Consider the following 20,941-nt stretch of genomic DNA (forward strand, 5'->3'; position numbering starts at 1 on the left):
ACCATTTACTTTAAATTCACCTGTATCAAAGAAACATTTTATGGTAAAAAGTGGAATGGTCTGTTCATGATTTGATTAAAATGTTTTGTGAACAGATTACAACAAAAACAGTGAACTGTTTATTATGTTATTTAAACAAATAGAAGAAAGTAGTAAATTACAATATATCCTGGAGATTTTATCCTAAATGGTTTTAATTTTAACTTTCTAGTTACATCAGTGGCAGAAAAACTTAAGTTTTGTCAATTTAAATATTCTTATTATTATATTTTGCAAGCAAACTAAGTTTTGAAGATTGCTTCTCCAACAAATAAATTAAAATAATTCAACTATTTTAGACAGTTGTTTGTACTTACTAACTAACGAACAGTCAAAAAGGTATAACCTTGATACTAAAAGTATTTCTATTCTCAGCTTTAGTTTAAGCTTTTATATCTATTCTATGTAACTTTTACTCACATTATCTGAGTTGTCTGCTGTTGTACTTTCTTCTCCCAGTTATCTGGCTGCCCAGACTGAACTCTGCATCAATCAGCCCTTGTTTCAGTCCTCAGCTATGCAGCAGCAGCAGCAGCAGCAGCCCTCCCTCAGCTCCCATCCCTTTTACCCCCAGAGAGCTTCAGATTTCATTGGTATTCATTGTCAGTGCCACCTACATGCCAAAGACAGTTTATCTTCTTGCTCTCTTCATCGTTTCCAATATAGATCATGGTAACCGTCTCAGCAGTAACTTCTTTGTGGCTTCAGTTCCCAGGCGTATGGCAAAGTGCTCACAGAATGCAAAGCAACATAATAAACGTCTGTCACAGCTGCACTTTGTGTCCTACGTGACGTATTTGCCCTCAGGGATCTGTGAGGAAATGGTGTAAGACGATAAATTTCCAGAAGATGGCTGCATGCATCGTCACCTGAGATGTCACAGTAGGGGAACGTCTGCAGCTCTGGGTTGCATCACTTAAAATGTTTCAGGAATGTGGCTTTTAGCACACAAAGAGTCCTCTGAGCTGCAGACAAGACGAGAGCAGTTCATTTGGGTTGTTGCTTTTAGGACTTCCTTAGTAGTTGTCTCTTTTAGTTATTGGTTTCTGCGTTCAGACTTTTTTTTCCACAGAGTTGCTTTGTCACAGAATTACACTGAACTGATCCCAGTGTTCATTCTCTGCTTGCAGTTCATCTCACCCCCATCCCCCCCTCTGTTTCCTGTCTTCTTGCTGTCATTGCAGTGTTCTGGCTGCTGTCCTGTTGCCATGCAGAGACCACAACAATGGCCCCTGTCTGACTGGGAATGCTTATTTAATATTGGCAAACTTTGACAATGGAAACACATCATCTAGTCTCCGACCTGGAATCTTTTATAGACTCAGCCTAATCATCAGGATTTGTCTAGTTTAGTCATTGAGCAGCTGCAGCGGCCTCTGTTTCCCAGACTGATGACACAGCCGGTCCATATGTGCCAATAATCTTTGCCATGAGGCATGATACCTTATGGAACCATACTGAGCACCTGTTACAGCAGTGAAGGATGGCCTTTTTATTTGTTCAACAGCTATTCACACAGAACTTTCTCCAGGTTTGTGCTCCTAAAAATCAGTTTTCCACACAAAGAAACAGACACAGTCTGCTTTACATAAAAAAAACAGAAAACGGTTAAAAACAACAGAAAAAAGTCGATTTTCTTTAAAGATGTCCAGAATTGGTCTTGCGTCTCACTTGTGCTTTTCTATACAAACTGTTGAACAGAATAGCGTTTGCAAAGTAAATCTTTAGTGTATTCACTGTCCTACTGTGACGGCCCCCTACTGTCTGAGTCGTTTACACCAAGGCTTGAATAATTTAGAGCATGTTGCCCCAGTGTTTACCGTCAGACTATGCAGAAGTAAATGTGCCCCAACATGGTTCCACGGGGGTGTGCAGAGATTCAGGACTGGGTGGACAAAGCCAAGTGTCTCTTCTATGATAGTCTTTATTTAGAAGTCAGAGCTGAGACAAAGTAATGTTTGAGTAAGTTGAGCAAACTGCCAAATGTGAGTCATAATGAAGCTGCCGCCCCAAACAACAGGCCACGCTTATCTTAAAAATGCTCCAAATTTTAAAGACTACACGTGACTAATGAGCAAAAACCACACGCTGTCGAGTTGTTTGCCAAGTAAAAGAAGAATTTGGGTTGGGGATTGCTGTTTCTGTTTATTCGGGTAATTTTATTTTATTGCAGCATTGAAATCAGGCATACAATTTAAGTTTCTGAAAGTAAAGATCTCTTAGTCATCAACTCCACCCAAAGTTGAGGTGGCTGACGTCAAGTCTGCCTCATGGACTCAGCAGCAAATGGAATGAAGAGAAACAAGTTGAGTTCTGTTTCTTGTGTTGTCTTTGTCCTCAGTATTCACTCACCTCTTTTTTTTTTTTCTCTATCCTGTCTGTCTCTTTGATCAGCTCCCTGCTTAACTCTAAAAACAAACCCGACAAGGCCTGACCCAGAGGGGGAAAGCGGCCCTTTAAAAATGGACAACACCCAGAGGACGGAGTCTCCGGCTAAAAAAGAAATGGACCGAAGTCTGAATACTCCTGCCAAACCTGACATCACCTCTCGATCACCCAGCTCACCAGCATCGCCCAGGTTAAAAAGAGGTAAACAAAAACAAAAAAAGAAGTTGAAGCTCCTGTGTTAGAACTTGTACAGGAAGCTGACATCAGCCTGACTTGAGGCAGAGCTCTGATAATGGTGCAGTTCTTTCTGCACTCTGCTGAAGTCAGGTCAGCTCTCAGAGGAGCAGTGACCACATGCTTTCAGACAAGAGGCAGAATCCAATAAAGCGCCTGCAGCTTATTTTATGATGTGGTGGAACAAACTTTAAGCACATTATGTTACGTGAGAACTTTGCAGCCAGACGTTTTCAAGTTAAATCAAGTTACTAAAGGAAACGTCTTTCTATGATATGAACAAATGCTCTTTGTTGGGAAGTAAATAGTTCATACTGATCACCGCCGTGTGCTGCTCCCTAATGAGAGGTGGGCAGAGAGAACCCAAATAGGAATCCTGTTTTAGCGATTAATGCCAAGAGGGCATTTAGTTCGACCTGGCAGCTGCACTGTACTTGTTTTCATAAAGGCACGTTTTAATCCCTAGCTAACACAAATACAAACTCTTTGGGACATGTTTTGGGGGTTTTGAAGTGTAAGCTTCTTTAATCTCCTCATTCTTATTGCCAATTAATCCATTCATCAGGGTTCCAGCCATTATTCTCTTCAACCTCAAGGAGCTTGTCCAAACTACTCTTAAAATTGTAACAAAGTCTGAAGACTATATAGTTTCCACATCGGTTAATGCAAATTGATTTATTCTTCAGAACTCAAAAAACAACCCACTCTTCCCTTTTATCTTTCAAGTTTGTGTTTTTTAATTTATAAAGCTCTTTACCTTTGGGGTTTGCACCATGCACAGCTCTTTGACCTCTTGGTTGGTGAAATAAAAGGGGGCTTGTAGTACCTTAGGTTTGCTTACCAATATTTAGAGCAACTCAAGCATTTTACAATAAAGACACCATTAAGAATGCTGAGCCTCTGTTAATACAAATGGTGACAGAAAATAATGAGGTCCTGTTTATCTCGTTAAGGGTCACAGTGGATTTTTTTTACTTTGTATTCTTTGCACCTTACTCTAGATGCAAACAAATAACTGAGCTGACACTTTGTGCGGGGCACGTGTGCACAATCTGGAGCACAGTTACTGCACCCGGTTTGTTTTGTCCCTGAAGCTTTGTGCATGTGTTGTTGTGTATGATTTAAGATGGTGGTGAGCTGTAAACAGCAGCACATCACACTAAGACTGTGCACTTCGCCTTTTCCATCTTCCTATAAATATCAAAGTGGGTCAGGGGTTTCTATAATGGGAGGCTGCATGGCAGATTGTTTTTACATTTAAGCTGCATGCCTCTCTCTGTTAGATGTTTCTGAAAGACGAGTTCCCGTGTGTTTGATGTCGGAACATCTGGTCTGAGAGAACCATGGAGCAAAAGTCGCGAGAGATAAAGACTGCAGAATGTGCCACCATTTCCATGTGGGACCAAGTTATTTGTGTGGTACTTTACATTAGAGCTGCACATAGCTCTTTCGCATTTCTTGTTTCTTACCAATGTTTTTCTCCTGTAGTTGCATTATGTTTTCACAAGAATTTTAACAAGACAAACAAATGCAAAACGTGTCTGTGACTAATGAGAGCGGCAGGAATTTTTCCTCAGAAGACACAGTTGCTCCCATGTTTGGATGCGATTTGAATTCTTGAAATGACATGGCACTTCAGTGGATTGTGCTGTTTTTTTTTCTGCAGTCTTTTTCTGAGTGCGTCTTCTGGAGTATTTTGAAGGATACTTATGTGTGAGTGTACATCAGTGTGTGTGTGTGTGTGTGTTTTCCTTCAGGCATTACATCTTCAAGTCAAACACACACCCACATGGAGGTGGTATGGGAGCTTTGGTGCACAGATTTCCTAAGAAGGGATGGGCTTGCATGTGGATTGTTTATTCCATTTAATCTAGACTGAGGATTGAGTGTTGGATTATTGCCAAATCACTGACAGTTTTGTTGCATGCAATTTATTGTGGAGGCATTTAAAGTTTAAAACATTATCTTTTAAGGGCAACATTTTGTCATTTTTTTATGTTTATCAGGCTGCACGTGCATTAGTAGCCTCAGGATAGTCCTCAGTGAAGGAAGATTGAAAATCTATTCATGGAAGACTGAATGTGAGGCAGACAGAATTTTTGTTCTCACAGGTTCCTCAATTATGTATTATCTATAAAAACACAAGAAGCTGTTAATTAACAGTTCCTGCTGCTGTGTCCTTGACTTGCAAGTTTTAATTGAATATTTGAACAGGAAATGGAACAGTTGTAGAAAACTTCTGTAACATGTTGTCTTTACCGAAAAAAATAAAAATGCCAATTTTCATTTTGAACAAATGCTGTGTCTGAAAGTGCTTTTCAGTTGACTGGATCTGATCCAACTTTCTTCTTCGTGTTCACTCTCTGTCTTTTCCTTTTGTCGTCCGTATCTCAGACATCACAAAGTCAGAGGAGAGGCAGAAGCTTGCAAAGGAACGCCGAGAGGAGAAGGCCAAATATCTGGGTGAGTGGAAACAAGGTGTGGGCAGACAAGCACTTTACGCAGGAAAAGAGCTCCCCCTGGTGTTGGGGTGGGAGAGGTTGATCCTAACAGCGCTTTTTTCCACCAGTTGGTCAGTTTTGGTCTGCAAATAGCACGCATGTGCCACAAATACTTGAGGAAAACTGTTTCATGCAGTTTTCTTCTGCTGAAACAAAAGTAACTAAAATCTGTAAAAGTTGAGTGAGAATTTTCTGCATGAATGCTGCTCGTGTAACTTCTGTTCTCTGCAACAGCATTAAGATGTTGAAATGCTCTAATCCTTTTGAATTCATAACAACTTAAAGATAAACGGTTTAATTCAAAAAAAGCAGCAGCTTTACCCTTTTTTAAGTTAGAAATTCTTGGTTGAGCACACGGCTGCCACATTATCACCCAGCTCCACGCTGGTTCTGCACTGCTTTGCATGATTAACAGTTCCCTCTGTCTTCTCTCACCCTTTCCTTCTGCAGACGAGCTCAGCAAGTTGCAAGGTAGGCCACTCACCGATGTTTATGTGGTGGCGGTGGTGATCCTTTTTTGATCATTCAGTTTGTTTTGGATGAGGTTCAGTGTATTATCTGGATCTGGGGAACACACCAAGGACTTGGAGAAGGAGAAAGGTGGACAAAAAGAGGACATCTTTTTTATGTCTTTTTAAAAAGATGAAGGCAGCTCTTTAAATACAAACTTATTATAATATGCATTTTATTTTTTCTTATCAAAGAAAATGCCTCTTATATTCAAACCACCATGAAGGGTTTTGGTGATTTTGCCCAGACCTGGGACCATTTCATTCATTTTTAATCCCACAGTGTTCTTTTTTTCATTTTTATTCCTTTAAATGTGGCTGTCTTCAGTCTTTCTTATTTATGTCAAATTCAACTAATTCTATCATTTCTTCTCTGATCATCATCATTGTGTTTCAAGCATTATGTAGCCACAAATGGATCATTTAACCCTTCTGATAAATTGTATGAATGCCCAGACTGTAGATCAGTGGCTCCAGAGAGGTCCAGATAAAACTTTGTTTTTATTCTGACCTGAATCTGAACTTTTTTTTATTGTCCTGTTTCACGTTTGAAACCACAAAGCTGTTTCGATTTTGTTTCAAAAGATAACATGTTAGAAGCACGTACCTCAAACCCACTGATTACAATCTTACTTGAGAAATTGAAGGTTTGGTTGATGTTTGCAGCCATATTTAGCTTGACTGTGAAATTATATCAAGGCTTGTTATTGTTTCCAAAAGATAAAATGCACAATTAAAAAAAAAAAGATTAAAAAAATACATTTTTTTTGCAAAGATCTTTACCACAGCTGAGTTGTATTGTGTCCATGCTGTTATTTTTTGAAAAATGACAAATTCCTAATACTGCTACGTTTCCTCTCACAGATTGGATCTCTTTCTAACTAGTAGTCTTTTTTTTCCTTGCAGTAAAGCCGTATTTGTTGCTGTGTAATCCGGCTGGGTGTCTGAATACTGTCAGATCTGTTTGACACAGCTGACGCCACAGATCAGTCTAATTGGGTGATCACTGGGACACGCCAGATGGCACGGGTTTTATCTCCTACATGGTCAGACCGGGATGAAAGAAAACCTCCAGCCAAAGCTCGTATTTACAACATCAGCTTAAAAAGAGATCCTGCTTGTATCAAACAAACAGTTGTATTCCTGGTAGCAACGGTACACAGAATATTTCTACATGTGTATATCTTTAAATACATGGATTTTGTTTAAGTCACATCTTAAATACATAAACTCCTTCTTCATGTTGTTGGTTAGAAGCTGTAAATATTTGATGTTCTTCAGTTAGTCACACTCTGCTGATGACTTTTTAATGACTTCACTGTAGGTCTGAATGAAACGTGTCAACACAGATCATTGTTATGACTTAAAGATGCGTTTTAAATGAACCAGTCTGCATTTCTCAGACATCTGTTATGATTAGAAGTGAGGCTCGTCCAAGTAACCCCATTTTCAGCGCTGGAAGTGAATTACAAAGCAGTTTGACTAGAGTTTTGTTCTCTAAAACTTTGTAGAAGTGGATAGTACCTGAGGTGTTTCTCGAACTGAGAGCCGCACTGCAGCAGTCGTTTTCTTTGCAGCAAACTGCTGGCAAGCACAGCCTTGGTATAACTCAGCTTTTTGTTTCATTCTTAGGTGAAAGCTGAACTGGTGTGCCTCCTGATAAATTTTAACTTTGCCAGCCTCCGGCATCTCTGCAGTTATCCATCACAGTGATAAGAAAACACAACCAGTTGGTTCTGTTGCATCGGGTGCTGGAGAGGAGCAAGCTTTATGTTGTTACAGTGGCTGATTCTATAAGGAGCTTTTACTTTTTAGTTTAGAAAAAAAAGGGAGCTGTTTACAGAGGCAGCTGCAAAGCCTTCTTGGTACCACTTGTGGGACTAAAAGGGTTTCCATATCACATTGTAGTTATTAAAGCTTCAAACGGTTAGCCTGCTAGAATAATGTTGCATTGAAAGAACTGTGCATGTCTAATTTGCTGTGATGACATTCTGTGGAAAAGTTTAGTGCTTTTAATCAATTTTTCCCATTTGAAATGGGAGTAAGGCAGGTTTAAATGTGAAATAAACAACAGAAAAGGACGTGACAGTTCACATTTTCTTTGGTCTTCAAATACTTCAACCTATCACTTTATTTTAGGGACTTTAAGATTATTTCTCAGCATCTGAAAAAAAAAAAATCAAGACCTTCACATAGGACAAATCTTACATTTTCTGACAGGACAGGAGGACTCCATTGACGAAATGCTGATTTTGAAAGGTCGTACTCTCATAAACACGCACTCTGTCTTTTCTTAGCTGCCAAAAAGACCCAGTGGCTGGAGAAGGAGGAGAAGGCTCGGCAGCTGAGGGAGCAGCAGCTGGAAGAACGCCGCAGGAAGCTTGAGGAGCAGCGGGTCAAGGCAGAAAAACGGCGAGCAGCTTTGGAGGAGAGACAGAAGCAGAAGCTGGAGAAGAACAAAGTATGTATGGATGAGAATGTGTCATGTTCAGAGTTATACTTTATTTAATATGGGATGCTGTAGGACGGTTTCAGTAGTAGAGGAAACGGTTTACCTGACAGTCCATCAGCTGAATGACATTCTTTCATCCCTGCATCTTGGCCGCTTTCAAAATAATTAAAGATATTATCTTTTTGTGTACGCTTCCCAGGAACGCTACGAGGCAGCCATACACAGATCAACAAAGAAGACATGGGCGGAAATTCGCCGGCAGAGATCATCAATGACACTAAACCAGAGCTCCAGCCAGAAAGAAAGTGAGTTACATGCATCTTAACTAACATCACTGTAGATCTGTACTACCCGAGGAGAACTCACTCATCTCTCTACCTTTAACAAGGTTGTTGATCCAAAACCAAAGTCAGTAAAGATTTTATTCATCCATACTGACTCTTCACTTCCTGTAACCCTCTACAGTTTATAAAAGGGAAAGGGTTTGTGATCAGTTACATGTTCTGCAACATCACTAATTTCTCATTGACATAGAAGTCACCAATTCTTTATATAACACATTAAAGAACGTTTTGCCTGTTTTACAAAAGTGGTCTCATAGACTAGAAAAAACTTCCAATCATGAGAAACTAAAAGCACAAGATCTTCCAAATGCTGAGCTGAAAGAAGCAAATTGTTGCTTTGTTAATCACATAAAGAATTAAAACACTGTTAAAATTACTGCATTATCGCCCTTTTACATGAATTATTTAATCTTCCATTTTATAATCCGAAAACCTCAACAAATGGCTCGTTAAGTGCAGGTTGTTGGGTCAGTATGAGATGCTGACATGGATGGTTTCCTCAGGGGGTTATTAGCCCCTCGTGGCTGAACTGCACTGACAAAGTGAAACATATTCAGGTAGTTTTATTAGCAGAATATCATTGACTGGGAACAAAGCTGACCTTGTAATGCTTATTTAAATTAATAAAGATACCACTGCCTTGAAGCCGATCAATCTGAATTGGCTGTAAACTGTTGGTTATTGGCTTAAAACATGTTTTAGCAGACAGCACAGCCTGCTGGATGCATTTGTCGTATTGGCTGATCCTCCCCCAGTTTAAGCATTAAATATAAACTGTGCTGAGCTTCATTCTGCTGCTGTGTGCTGGGGGAATTATTGACACTTCTCCTCCTCCTGCAGCCTGCTGTCTCTCAGATAAAGAAAGAGGAAATATGTTGCTCTTTAATGGTTGAAAGACTTGGATTGTATTTAGAAAATGTTCACTTTTATCCTGGTTTTTGTCAAAAGACTGTCCTGCATTATTTCTTGTTTTATGTACCAACTTGGATACTTTTCTGCTCAGTCAGATTCATTGCTAGACTTGTGTTCCTGCAGCTTTCCAGTTCAGGAGGGAATATGCATTTGATTTTAATAAAAAAGGGAAATGTAGAACTTGGATAGATGCAGCTTTTACACCTTTCAAACAAACCTTTTTAAGCTTGTAAAAAGTGTATGCACTGTTTACTGTTAGCCACTTTCCCCTTTTTGGCTGTTAAAGTTGATTTAAAGAGTTCAAATAAATATTTTATGAGGTTTCCTGCAGATATATATATATTTATAGATTTCCTTGCATGTTAAAGTTTTAAAGCACTACAAATGTTAAAGTCTAAAGCAGCTACTTTCTCTCACAGAAGATTTTTTGTGGAATGACTGAAACAATCCTGTCCTGTGAAACACTGTAACGTTTTTTTTTTAAGTTTGGGTTGTTTCCTAATAATGAAAACCAAAAGAATACTATAATTTTGGTTAAGTGTCTCATTATGTAACTTCTGTCCAAGTTAAACAGATTTTGAACTTCGTTTTTTGAACAGCTCCTACAAACTAGTCTTGTTGAGGACTCATTCAAACAGGAGGCCCCTGAACCTGTATTTAATCATCTCAGCATAACTCATGACGCCACAGTGGTTCTTCCTCTCAACCATGTGACCTGTGTGAACACCTGTGTGAACACCTGTGTGGTGCTCTCTTGGCTCTTTAGGCAGATGCTCAGTTTCAGCGGTCAACCTGCCCAAACACGTGGACTCTGTCCTAAACAAGCGACTCTCCAAGTCCTCCGCCACACTCTGGAACTCCCCCAGCAGAAGTAAGACATGTGGGAAGTCCCGCTTCTGTTTAAACGTGTCCATTATTCAGCCACTGCCAACACCGCCGAGCCCCTCCATCATTGTTTCGTTTCCCCCTGTCTGAGTTCAGTCCCTCTCCTGCGTTTGGTGGTTGACGGATGACCCCTTTTTCCATCTTTCAAATCTACAAGTTTTTCCTTTTTTGTTTTTTAATTCTCTCCAGACTTTGAGTTGGGGTTTTGTTGAAAAATGTCCTGCATGCACACATTTTTATCAGCATATTTCTGGTTTCTTTTATTGATCTTTGGTTGTGGTGATAGTCATTTCATTCCTTGTTGTTTTTTGCAAAGTCAAACTGTCTGAATGTCTTCAATGTTTGTTACTGATGACCTGGAAAAAGTGTTTTATTATTATTATTTGTGACCGTTTTTTTAATCATCAACTTTTTTTATGTCTTAGATGTAAGTACTTTTTAAAAACCCTAACAAGAACCAGGTCCTGGTTCACACATTCAGGAGGAGTAACTTTCCAGGAAAAAAAAAAGTAGTTTATGGTTAAATTCTAAAATTTCCTAGAGCAGACACTGTTCCCGTCTTCCCAGAAGATGGTTGCTGTTTTTCTCTCTCCACTTTACCACGACACAACTGCACAATGCGAACATTATTTTAACTTCCTGATGTGACGCCTCCCTGCATTCTACTCAACATCTGGAAAAGCCACCAGTTTAGGTAACAACCCAGCTCGTTGGAGACTGAACACAATGTTGAGTAGTCTAAGTGTTATATTGGTGAAATCTATGTTTTAAAAAAGGCAGCAGGCACACCTTTAACCACAGGTGCAGCCACTCATGCAGAGCCAGACTGCAGTATCACTGCTTGGCCAATAAGAATGTAGAGAGGCATCACACTATTCTCATCAAGCAGCGAACACAATATTACTTTTAAATAATTATTTGAAGAGTCTCAAATTTCACTACATTTTTCACTGAATACATAATATGTAAAAGGGAAAAAAAAGTCTAGAACAAAGATTGTACTCCATACTATTTTTGAAAGTGCTAATGCGGTGTGATGCTTCCCAAAAAGCATAGCAACAACAGTCATGGTTATAAAAGACGCATAAACTATTTATTTTTCTTCTTATTTATTTGTTGACACGGATGTGTCTTCTTGGGACTTCTGCTTTACCTTCAGTGCTTTGTTGACTTGGGTGACGATAGAGACGATATCTGAAGCTCAACTGAAATAAAATGTGATGTTTTCCCCGACCTGCAGCCCGCAGCCTTGCACTGAGTCCATGGGAGAGCAGTATCGTGGACCGGCTGATGACTCCCACGCTGTCTTTCCTCGCACGGAGCCGCAGTGCTGCCAGCGTCCTCAGCAATGGCAAAGATGGCCGTAAGTTAGGAATGCTTAACCGCAAGATATATTAAACCACAAAGATGCACAACGTTTAAAAGCTTGAATATATGAATCTCATCCACAGACTCTCTTCTCTGCCCTCGGTCGGCTTCAGCTAGCCCCCTCACCCTGTGTGCCCATCAGCCCCACCACCGCTGCTCCGACCACTGGAGGGTGACGTCCAGCACACCAGACATCACTCAGCGGCAACACAGGAGGAGCTCCACACCTGTACGTCAAACACCAACATATTTAACACTTGGGAGGGTCACACAGGGAATAATAAAGGACTGATGAAGGGAAAAATGTCTACAAAGGTTTTTAATTTATGTGGATGAATTAATACTGAAGCATTAAACAGATCAGTTGTTTTCTTTTAATACCTTGCCATCATCGTGCATCATGTTCTGCAACCAGAAAGTCTGTTTTTCTGTTTCTTTGCTTTTCATTTATACATAACAAGCCACTCAAACATCACTGAATGTTATCTTAGTTTAAAATGTTCCCTGTTCTCATCTAGATGGATAAAACCAAGAAAGAAAAGAAAGACAAAGAGCGGGAGAACGAGAAGGAGAAAAGTGCCATTAATAAAGAGAAGGTGCTGAAGAAGAGACAATCTCTGCCCAGTATGAGACACAGACCTGATCCAAGGTAAAACAGGTTTTATCCAAGAATCTAAATCAGTTTTTTTCTCTTCTCTTTGGTTTAAACCTGTCTGTTAATTTTGATTGCATACTTAGCATAATGTCACATACATACGGTACAAGTCTGTCTCGTTACTTGATTAGTAAAAAGTTGGAAGTTAAACATTATTGTTCTGATCTGGGCAAACTTTAGGCAACCTGAGCAGAGTTCAGTGTGAAACCTTGTGGAAAAAAAACACTTGAGCCAAAATGTAATACTGATGCTTTAAATGGTTACTTTACTGTTTTAACGGCTTGTTTCTGGCTAGTGAGTGGGTTCGAGTGAGTCTGTCCTGCTTTGACCTTTCATTCATCGATTTCATTTAGTGTTTAATCCGCAGGCTGCACAGTAAATCACATCCATAAAGAATGAGATGAAACTGTAAGGGGGAGGGGGAGATCTATTCTTTTGGTCCAACAAAGACTTTGGAAAATTCCACATCAGCTTTTTTTTCTTTCTCCAGCCCATTGGAAACTCCTGCCAAGTGTTTCAGTTGTGGGATGCTGACTAAGTGCAGTTTAATAGATGAATTTTGAGTGCTGTTTGCTAAAGTCTGTTATTAAAGATGATTTTAAACCAATATTTCTGCAAAGGTCTAATACAGTAATCTGCTCAGTTTGGTTTGAAAGCACTGTTGCTTCTTTACTGACATCATTTTCAGTCTGTTTTGTTTTTTTCGTCCTTCTAGTCCCAGTCCTTTATCAAGACAACGGCCGGCATCTCCAGCCACACCCAAGGGCAGAACTGCCTCTCCCAGCCCCGCAGCCTCCCCCAAGCCCCCGTCAGCACGTGGGAGCCCCTCTGCTCTGAAGGCCCGACCGAAAAGAGCCAGGACTCCTGCGAGGATAGACCCCCGGACCGCTTCCCCTGCCCCCCTCGAGAGGGTGAAGGAGCCTCGGAGGCCCTCCACCCCAGAGGAAAGAAAGAGTGAGTGCTAAAGGAGTAGACTAGACTGGATTGAAATAAAATATTTATTCCTTATTCAGAACATGACGATGATTGTTAGTTTGCAGGAGTGCTATGAACCAGCTTTTTATATCTCAGTCTCCTTTTCTGTAGAAACAGATTCATAGAACTGATGGAGAATGTGTCTGAGCTTCTGAACATAATGTAATAATTTCAATAAGCAGTAAGCAGAGATTACCATCTGGCATATTTATTCATGAAGATAAAAGGAGCTCATTTTGAGCCACACAGCTCTGTGGCCTCTTTCTTCTCCCTCACAGCTCTAAGACGCTGTGCTAATTAGCTTTAATTATGTAATTACTGAGTTCTTAGGCTAAAGCTATGGCTGTTTACGAGTTCTTTTTTGAAAAAGAGAATTTTTGAAGTGAAAATAAAGCAGCTGCTTGAAACGATAATCACTAACAAACAGGATATATTTAATAATAATGCTTTTTCTTGTAGGTTCTCCTGTGGCTCCTGCCATTGCAGCATCTCCTGCTGTGTCCAGCATGTCAGTCCCAGCCAGAGCTGCTGCTGCTGCTGCTGCTGCTGCTGCTTCTCCACCCGAATCTGTGCCTTCAGCTCTGGCTGCCCGAGCTGCGTCACCTGCGCCCTCTCCATCAGCCAAGCCCATGGCGGGCACCAACAACCCAGAGGAGGCCGCTCGCATCCTGGCGGAGAAGCGCCGCCAGGCCCGAGAGCAGCGGGAGAGGGAGGAGCAGGAGCGCCGCGAACAGGAGGAGAAAGACAGGTGGGCAGTGTCGAGTAAATCGTCAGCACTCTGCTGATCTCCAGACTTGGAGTTCTGTCAGTTTGACTTTTCTAACATTTTTGTGAAGCTTTGTAATTTTAAAGCTGACAGTTATGGATTATATGACAAATAGAACTTTGAAACATTCACCCAGATGGCGGGTGGTCAGTGTGTTTTGATTGTCCCATGCCACTGCAAAAAAGACACCATGGACTTTTACAGCATGTCTGAATGAGCCTCTACTTATTATAGTCTGTACAAATAATGTAATTTATAGCTTAGAAACAGATGTGATTGTTTGTTGCTGCTCATACTTCCAACTGTTATTTGTTGCTTGTACTTTGGTGTCAACAAGCAAGAGAGAAAAATGTCCTGTATGTATTTAAAGAAAACAAATCAAATCTTACCACTTTCGTTGCTCTCATTCGATTTAGGATTCAGAGAGAAGAGCGAATAGCAAGGGAAGCAGAGGAGAGGCAGCGCCGGGAGGAGGAGGCAAGAGCCATGGCTGAGGAGCAGCGGAGGAGGGATAAAGAACGGCGACTGCAGGAGGAGAAGGAGGCTCAGGAGAGAACTAAAGCCGAGGAGGAGGAGAACCTTCGGCTGCAGAAACAGGTAAAAAAAAAACAGGTTTCGGGACTGTCATCCTCAAGAAACCTGACAAAACATGAACACTGAAGACACCATTTATTAAAACAAAACGCCTGAAAAGGCAAACTCAAACTTTAAGTCAGACAGAAACCAGTGTTGTTGTTTTTGTTTTTTAAATGTATGACATACACTGTGGTCTGCCATGAGTCTTTATGCTGTACCGCCCCCTTATGGTCTTTCACAAACACTGCATTTGTGGTTAAACATGATCCAGCAGAAATATGTAAAAAGCTGTTGTTTCCAATTGAATTGTCCTCAGGACAATGTGAAAGTTAAAAATAGATATTTTTGGCTCATGGGTGCAGAAAGAATATCCCTTTTATGGCCATAAACAATAATGAAAGGGAGCAACCACACCCTCATTGTGAAAAAAAGAGAGAAGAAAGTATGTTATTTTGGCTGAAGCACTTTCCCCTCCGTCTGCCTGCGTTGAAGTTGTGGTTGGATTCTCGCCTGTGTGTGTTTCAGAAAGAAGAGGCTGAGGCTAACGCTCGGGAGGAGGCGGAGAAGCAGCGTCTGGAGAGGGACAAACACTTCCAGAAGGAGGAGCAGGAGAGACTGGAGAGGAAAAAGGTAGGGCCACACATCTGTTCTTACAAAAAAAGAATATCACATGTATAAATGATGTAAGTACAAGACTAAGACTTTATAAAATTAGTTCAAAAACAAACCTTTAAGTATGGCTACATGTTCACTCTGTTTGTGTACAAATTGACCATTAATTAAAGTATTAACGTGCATTTCCATTAGTCCTTTTATCCAATTATTATATTGTTATATTGAGGGTTTAATAGAAATAAGCTCTACTGTTCCTAATTTTCAAACTGGAAAACAAGGGAGCAAAGAAAGGACTCGTTCAAAATAAGAATAAAACAGAAACCATAAACGACTTGACATGATGGACAGCCGCGTGAGATAGCTGTCACAACTATGTGCTCTTAGAAGAACATCTCTAACTCCTCTTGAAATAACTGAAAACCACGGAATATTTGGGCATGTTTTTTGTTTGGTTTTTTTCTCCCCACTTTTTTTCAGAAAGACAATAACTGACTAAATAAGAAAGACTTGCCTCAGCTGTGTTGTGACTTCATACAACTAGGAGTAAAAAGCTCAGTTTTGTAGTCAGGATATCTGTGAGGGGTGCTTTTTTCTTCTCAGCTTCCTTCACTCAGCAGTCTGCTCTGTGACAACAAAATCAGCCCTGAGACTAAGATGAGTGATGTTTTTGGCTTATCCTGGATGGACTGTCTGCATGCCATGATTTAATGAGTTTCAGAGTATGTAGCTATATATAAATGCTAATATTGGCAAGCTAGCTGCTCCAGTCTCGTCTGTGTGGATTTGTGAAGATCTTTATACAAGTATACTGATACTTGCGTTACATGTGCAATAAGCTCACAGTGGAGAATTCAAACTCGTACACAAATTTAAGCTAGTGCCCCTTAAATTCCTATTTTCAAATGTTTTATTTGCTCCTAATGCTTCTGGTCCACTATAGCTCATATGACAATAGAACATTTTACCTAATTTTTTATACTTCACAGCTTTAGTGACCATTTTCCTAACATTTTGAGATTTTTGCTCATTGAAACATGAGAAGATATTTTGAAAAATCGTTCCAGATAGTTGATAGAAATATAGCCAGAAGAACTTAAAGATACTCATTGCAAACAGTGAAATCAAACACAAAAAAAGCTTATCCTGAGCTTTGATCCAGTTTGAAAGCATTTACTTCAGTAGTTTTCCAGATCTATTGAATACAATTTTAAAATGCAGGTCTGAATTCACAGAAAACACATAAAAGCTTGAGTCGGGTTATGTTATTCACCTACATAAGTTTACTCTTTGACCCATTTTCAGGCACTTCAGCTGTTTCTGTAGAAAAACAAACACATATTTGTAGTTGACATCCGGTCACAAATTTTGCTTATTAGTTTTTAATTTAAGAACACATTAATCATTGATATTGTGTGGATTAAATTTGTCCAGCCTTCGTGGCTTTGAAATTAGCACCTTTATATTTAATCAGTTAGAAATTGGTTAGTAAAAGTAATTATTTCGATATTCACCTTACAGCAGATGCTTTTGCACTGTCAGAAATGTCACTTAGAAATAAAATAATCTGTTGTAACATAAGCTGTTTTTTAGCTTCACTTAAACGACAACAGCAAACATATCCAGCTTGTGCTTTTATTTATAATATGATAAATAAAAGCACATACTAGTTTGTATGGTGGCTTGACATATTCAGCAGACTTTTGACTGGTACTGTTAATGATTTTACCAGAGAGACATTTCACTGCAGAGATCTTTAACTTTTTTTGTGTGTGATGTGAATAATTCTTCCACTGCTGATGGCTCAGATGTTTGTGTGCCACCAAAGCCTCTGTTTTTCCTCTCGTCCTCAACATGTGGGAAAAGTTCTGCTCTTGCCGTGCCAAGCCTGGCTCAGCTAGCAGAGACACAGGAATTACTCTGCAGGAACGTTATGTTTTTAACCACAGAGATTCACTGCTTTGACACTCTGAGCAAATGGACTCAATAACACGCAGGTGGTTTGAAGTATCCTGAAGGGATGACACAGGAACACGTCGGACAAACAAAAATCCTCAGAGTGGAAGGACGTTTTACAGCTAAACTACATACCAAAGTCATGAGTGTACTAGTTGTGCACTAAATAAACTTGGATCCTAAAAATGCTTGTCTTTTATGAGTGGCAGCTGCAGTTCTGGTCTAGCTGAGTGCTCAAATGAAGGTTGGATCTTGTATCAAACTTCACTGCACAGAAACGAGCCGGGCAGAGTGCTTTATGTTTAAGTGAAGCACGACTTTCCTCTTTCCTCTGCCCTGCTGTTCACAACCAACCATCGGATTCTGGTGCTTCAGCTGAGAAAAAAGGTGGCATCTCATTTTTGGGACACAAACCTAAATTTTTCTACAAGAAACTAAAAGTTACAAGTTTCTTGAAATGTGAGACCACAATTTAAAGCAAAACCGTCTGAGACACTAATCCTGATAACTCGGACTAAGTTGTAAAAGTATAAACCTGTGACATAAGACCCATAAAAGTAAAACTAAGTTTTACTTCCTCTCATCGGAAGCTCTGCTGCATCTGTCCAACATCACTGCACAAAACAAAATCTACAATGGAATATATCATCGGCATTTTTCCTGATTTTGTTTTCTCTTCGTCAGCGTCTGGAGGAGATTATGAAGAGGACACGCAAGACTGATGGAGGTGACAAGGTACACGAGCTCTGCGCGTTTTACAAACCACATAACCAAAACATAACTGTCCTGTAAGTGACTGAAATTATCACCAACTTTTACAGAAAGAGGCCAAGTCTTCTCCCGCCGCAAACATCAACGAGAGCCAGGCAGAGAGCAGCAAAGGTAAGCTAACATCCCATGGGATTTGTCTGCTTTTCTCTAAGGGTCCTGGGCTCTATTCTGCTGAAGCCATTGAAAACCAGCTGCCCCAACTGAGCTCTCATTACTGCGACACCCAGAGTGGGGCTGAAAACCAAGAGGCTGCTTAATGACAAACTCACAAAAACAGCATCGTGACTCATCTTATTCCAGAAGCCCTAAATCTGTTTAGAATCAGGATTTTCACTGGTATCTGATGACACAGTGGGTTTTTTTTTCTCCTTATTTTACATTCTCCATGTGTGACACTAAGCAAAGACATCAGTGTTTGTTGTAAGCGTCCCTCTTCATTCTCATGTGAGTCAGATGCTCCCTGAAGCTTGTTGTAGAAAAAGGGTTATTAGATTATATCTCTGCTTCATATCCTGTGCAGCTGGAGTCGGTCTTTTCAGGACAATAGGACCCATGTGTGCTTACAGGTACTTGTTGAATCCTCAGGACAGAGAGATGGGAGAGGACGAGTGGGCTAGTTTAGCATTTACTTGTAATAAAACAAAGAAACACGAGACGCTCCTCATCCATATTTCATATTATAATTTGGTTCCTGATTCATGTAATTTGAAAGCTTCATTAGCAATAATTGTTAAGTACGATGAAGGGAATCAAAGGAAAGCTGTTTGTTTTAAAGTTCTCCAACTCACAAAGACATTACCCAGGCGTTGATGTGGTTGGAAGCCTGGCAAACATGAATTCAGTTTAGTGAGGGGCGTGGAGATCCGTCTACAAACCACAGCCATGTCCTCAGCAGAGCCGAGCATGTAGGTGGTCTGAGCTACGCAGCAACAATGTCTGAAGGAAATTATACCTTTCCTCACCATTAAATGGGACTTTGTTTAATAATGTTGCTAAACCAGATACTCTAAACTTTCAGAATATGAGTTACTGAGAAAGGAAGAAAAATTTTGCATTTCAAAATGTATCTGAAATATGCAGTTATATAGATGAGAAACTGAGCAAAAGTCTTAGTTTTTTTAATGTTTTGCTTCCAAAGTGCTCTTGATCAGGATTTCTGAGGATCTTTTAAAAGTATAAGAAGAACTTTAACAATCTAAATTAAAGACTTTATAGCAGGCTGTCACAAAAACCGATTGTTCCCATTTTTTTAATAATATCAACAACAGAATGAACAGTTTAACTCACATATTAGTACTTTGGTACCAAAAAGGGGATTTTCAAAGAGCTGTAGGCTCCAAACTTTGCATATAGATCAGCTGAAGAATTTAATTAAAGTTATTGTGGACACATTTTCACAAAGTTAAGTTGGAGACGGTCTTAAATATTTGAGCTACTTTATTCCAGCCACTGGGTCAAAGGAGAAGCAGCATAAAAATCCTGAAGGAAGTATTTTCTCTTTTAAAACACAGAGCTGTAAAAATCCAAACATTTTTACTGATGTCTGTCATTCTGTGGTAAGAAATGATGGGATGTTTAATATACATGTTTCTGACTGGTTGCTTTGTTTTCTGCAGCGTCTGCTGACTACCAGCCAAACCCAGAGGTCAACCTGCCAAATAAGACTGAAAATGGTCAAACCGGTGGCAGTGAAAGGTACAGCTGCCTTTTTTATTTTTTTTCTACTCCCTCACATTCATAGAAAACCAGCTGAAAGTGTAAAACGTGTGCAGCAGGAAACAAAGCTGCCAGTTGACCGCCAGTCGTGTTTTGCAGGAAGTTTTGTGTTTTTGTGAACCTCAGTGGAAAAAACAAAGAAGCCGCAGGGATCAGGCCCACAGTAAACACTTGTAAAGACACACGAGAGAATGATTTGGTTTCTTGAATAGTTTACGTTTTGTTTCTGAACACACTTCTTGGGGTAGTTTAAACTCTGTTAATTAGACGGCGGTGGAGTGAGTCATCCTGTGAGTCACTCTGACCAATCATAACCGTAACCATCCTTTCTGCTGCGTTTCCCTCATCAACCAGCCTCACAGTTGTAAATGGAGTCCAGCCCATGAGACATGAAAATGGACTGTCCACTAAAGAAGACCACCTCGAGGACTTCATCCACCTCACGAATCAGGGCAACACCACCAACGGAGCCCGGGACGATTCTGAGAGCAGCACCAAGCCCATCCTCTCTTTTGAGAACGAGGAGTCATTTCTGAAAAAAGCGGGCCCCTTGAAGCCTCAACATGTTGCAGGTACATATTTTTAAACACATTGGAAACACCAAGGTTCCTAACAGCTACAGTTACAGACACTCAGAGGTTCAAGCTGTGCATTCTACAGGTAATATCTGTTTGGACTGTGCTTTGTAATGTCTCACTGTAGGGGGAGGAAAGAAGGAGAATTCTTTACAGTAAAACAAGAAAATGTTAACTTCTGTCACTTCAGGGCTGTTCACACTGGAGTTTGATGGCGGTCGCATTTAAATTATAATGTGAACAACCAAACAATCTGAATTGAGCATTAAGACCTGAAGTGTGAACCTATCTAATTAGAATGTTGTCAAAATATAACTAGGAGATGATTAATTTGTGTACCTGATTATAGTGTTGGCTTGGCTGAATCTATTCTTCTGCCTCCAGACTTTTTAATCTAATTAGTTGCAAGATCTGCAACATTTCAAAAAAAAAAAAAGGTACAGGTCACTTGGAAAAATGTAAACCACTATGATGTTTTAGTACTTAAAAATAAAAATGATGTTTAATTCAAGTTATGGTAGATCTTAGACAAGCACTCATTTTTACTTTATTCTTGTGGGAGGCATTTGCAAAAAAAACATCGACACCCCCCGAGTTACAGACCTAATATGGCTGAATGTAAATGAAGTCTCCAAAGATGGCCCATGGCTTCATCTGTTAATACTTGGAGAGGAAAACAAAGCATGCCTTGTCTTTAGGTATAGGTG

At 40.0% G+C, this 20,941-nt stretch overlaps 1 protein-coding gene across 4 annotated transcripts in view; it reads left to right on the forward strand.

The window, feature by feature from the left end:
* Positions 1-20,941, forward strand: part of map7d1a (MAP7 domain containing 1a) — a 34,800-nt gene that overhangs the window by 11,941 nt on the left and 1,918 nt on the right. Inside the window, exons 2-18 of one of the 4 annotated variants that reach the window (XM_017423758.2) lie at positions 2,434-2,628; positions 5,056-5,124; positions 5,613-5,633; positions 7,969-8,132; positions 8,323-8,428; positions 10,146-10,250; positions 11,505-11,627; positions 11,716-11,861; positions 12,151-12,281; positions 13,003-13,241; positions 13,722-14,010; positions 14,445-14,625; positions 15,130-15,234; positions 17,857-17,907; positions 17,994-18,054; positions 19,560-19,638; positions 20,014-20,231. In XM_017423758.2, coding sequence (XP_017279247.1) covers positions 2,434-2,628; positions 5,056-5,124; positions 5,613-5,633; positions 7,969-8,132; positions 8,323-8,428; positions 10,146-10,250; positions 11,505-11,627; positions 11,716-11,861; positions 12,151-12,281; positions 13,003-13,241; positions 13,722-14,010; positions 14,445-14,625; positions 15,130-15,234; positions 17,857-17,907; positions 17,994-18,054; positions 19,560-19,638; positions 20,014-20,231 — 2,283 coding nt within the window. The remainder of the gene's footprint in view (positions 1-2,433; positions 2,629-5,055; positions 5,125-5,612; positions 5,634-7,968; positions 8,133-8,322; positions 8,429-10,145; positions 10,251-11,504; positions 11,628-11,715; positions 11,862-12,150; positions 12,282-13,002; positions 13,242-13,721; positions 14,011-14,444; positions 14,626-15,129; positions 15,235-17,856; positions 17,908-17,993; positions 18,055-19,559; positions 19,639-20,013; positions 20,232-20,941) is intronic. The other 3 variants (XM_017423760.2, XM_017423759.2, XM_017423762.2) reach the window with 3 other exon arrangements.

The sequence above is a fragment of the Kryptolebias marmoratus genome, linkage group LG16, assembly GCF_001649575.2.
Source record: "Kryptolebias marmoratus isolate JLee-2015 linkage group LG16, ASM164957v2, whole genome shotgun sequence".
Lineage (NCBI taxonomy): Eukaryota > Metazoa > Chordata > Actinopteri > Cyprinodontiformes > Rivulidae > Kryptolebias > Kryptolebias marmoratus.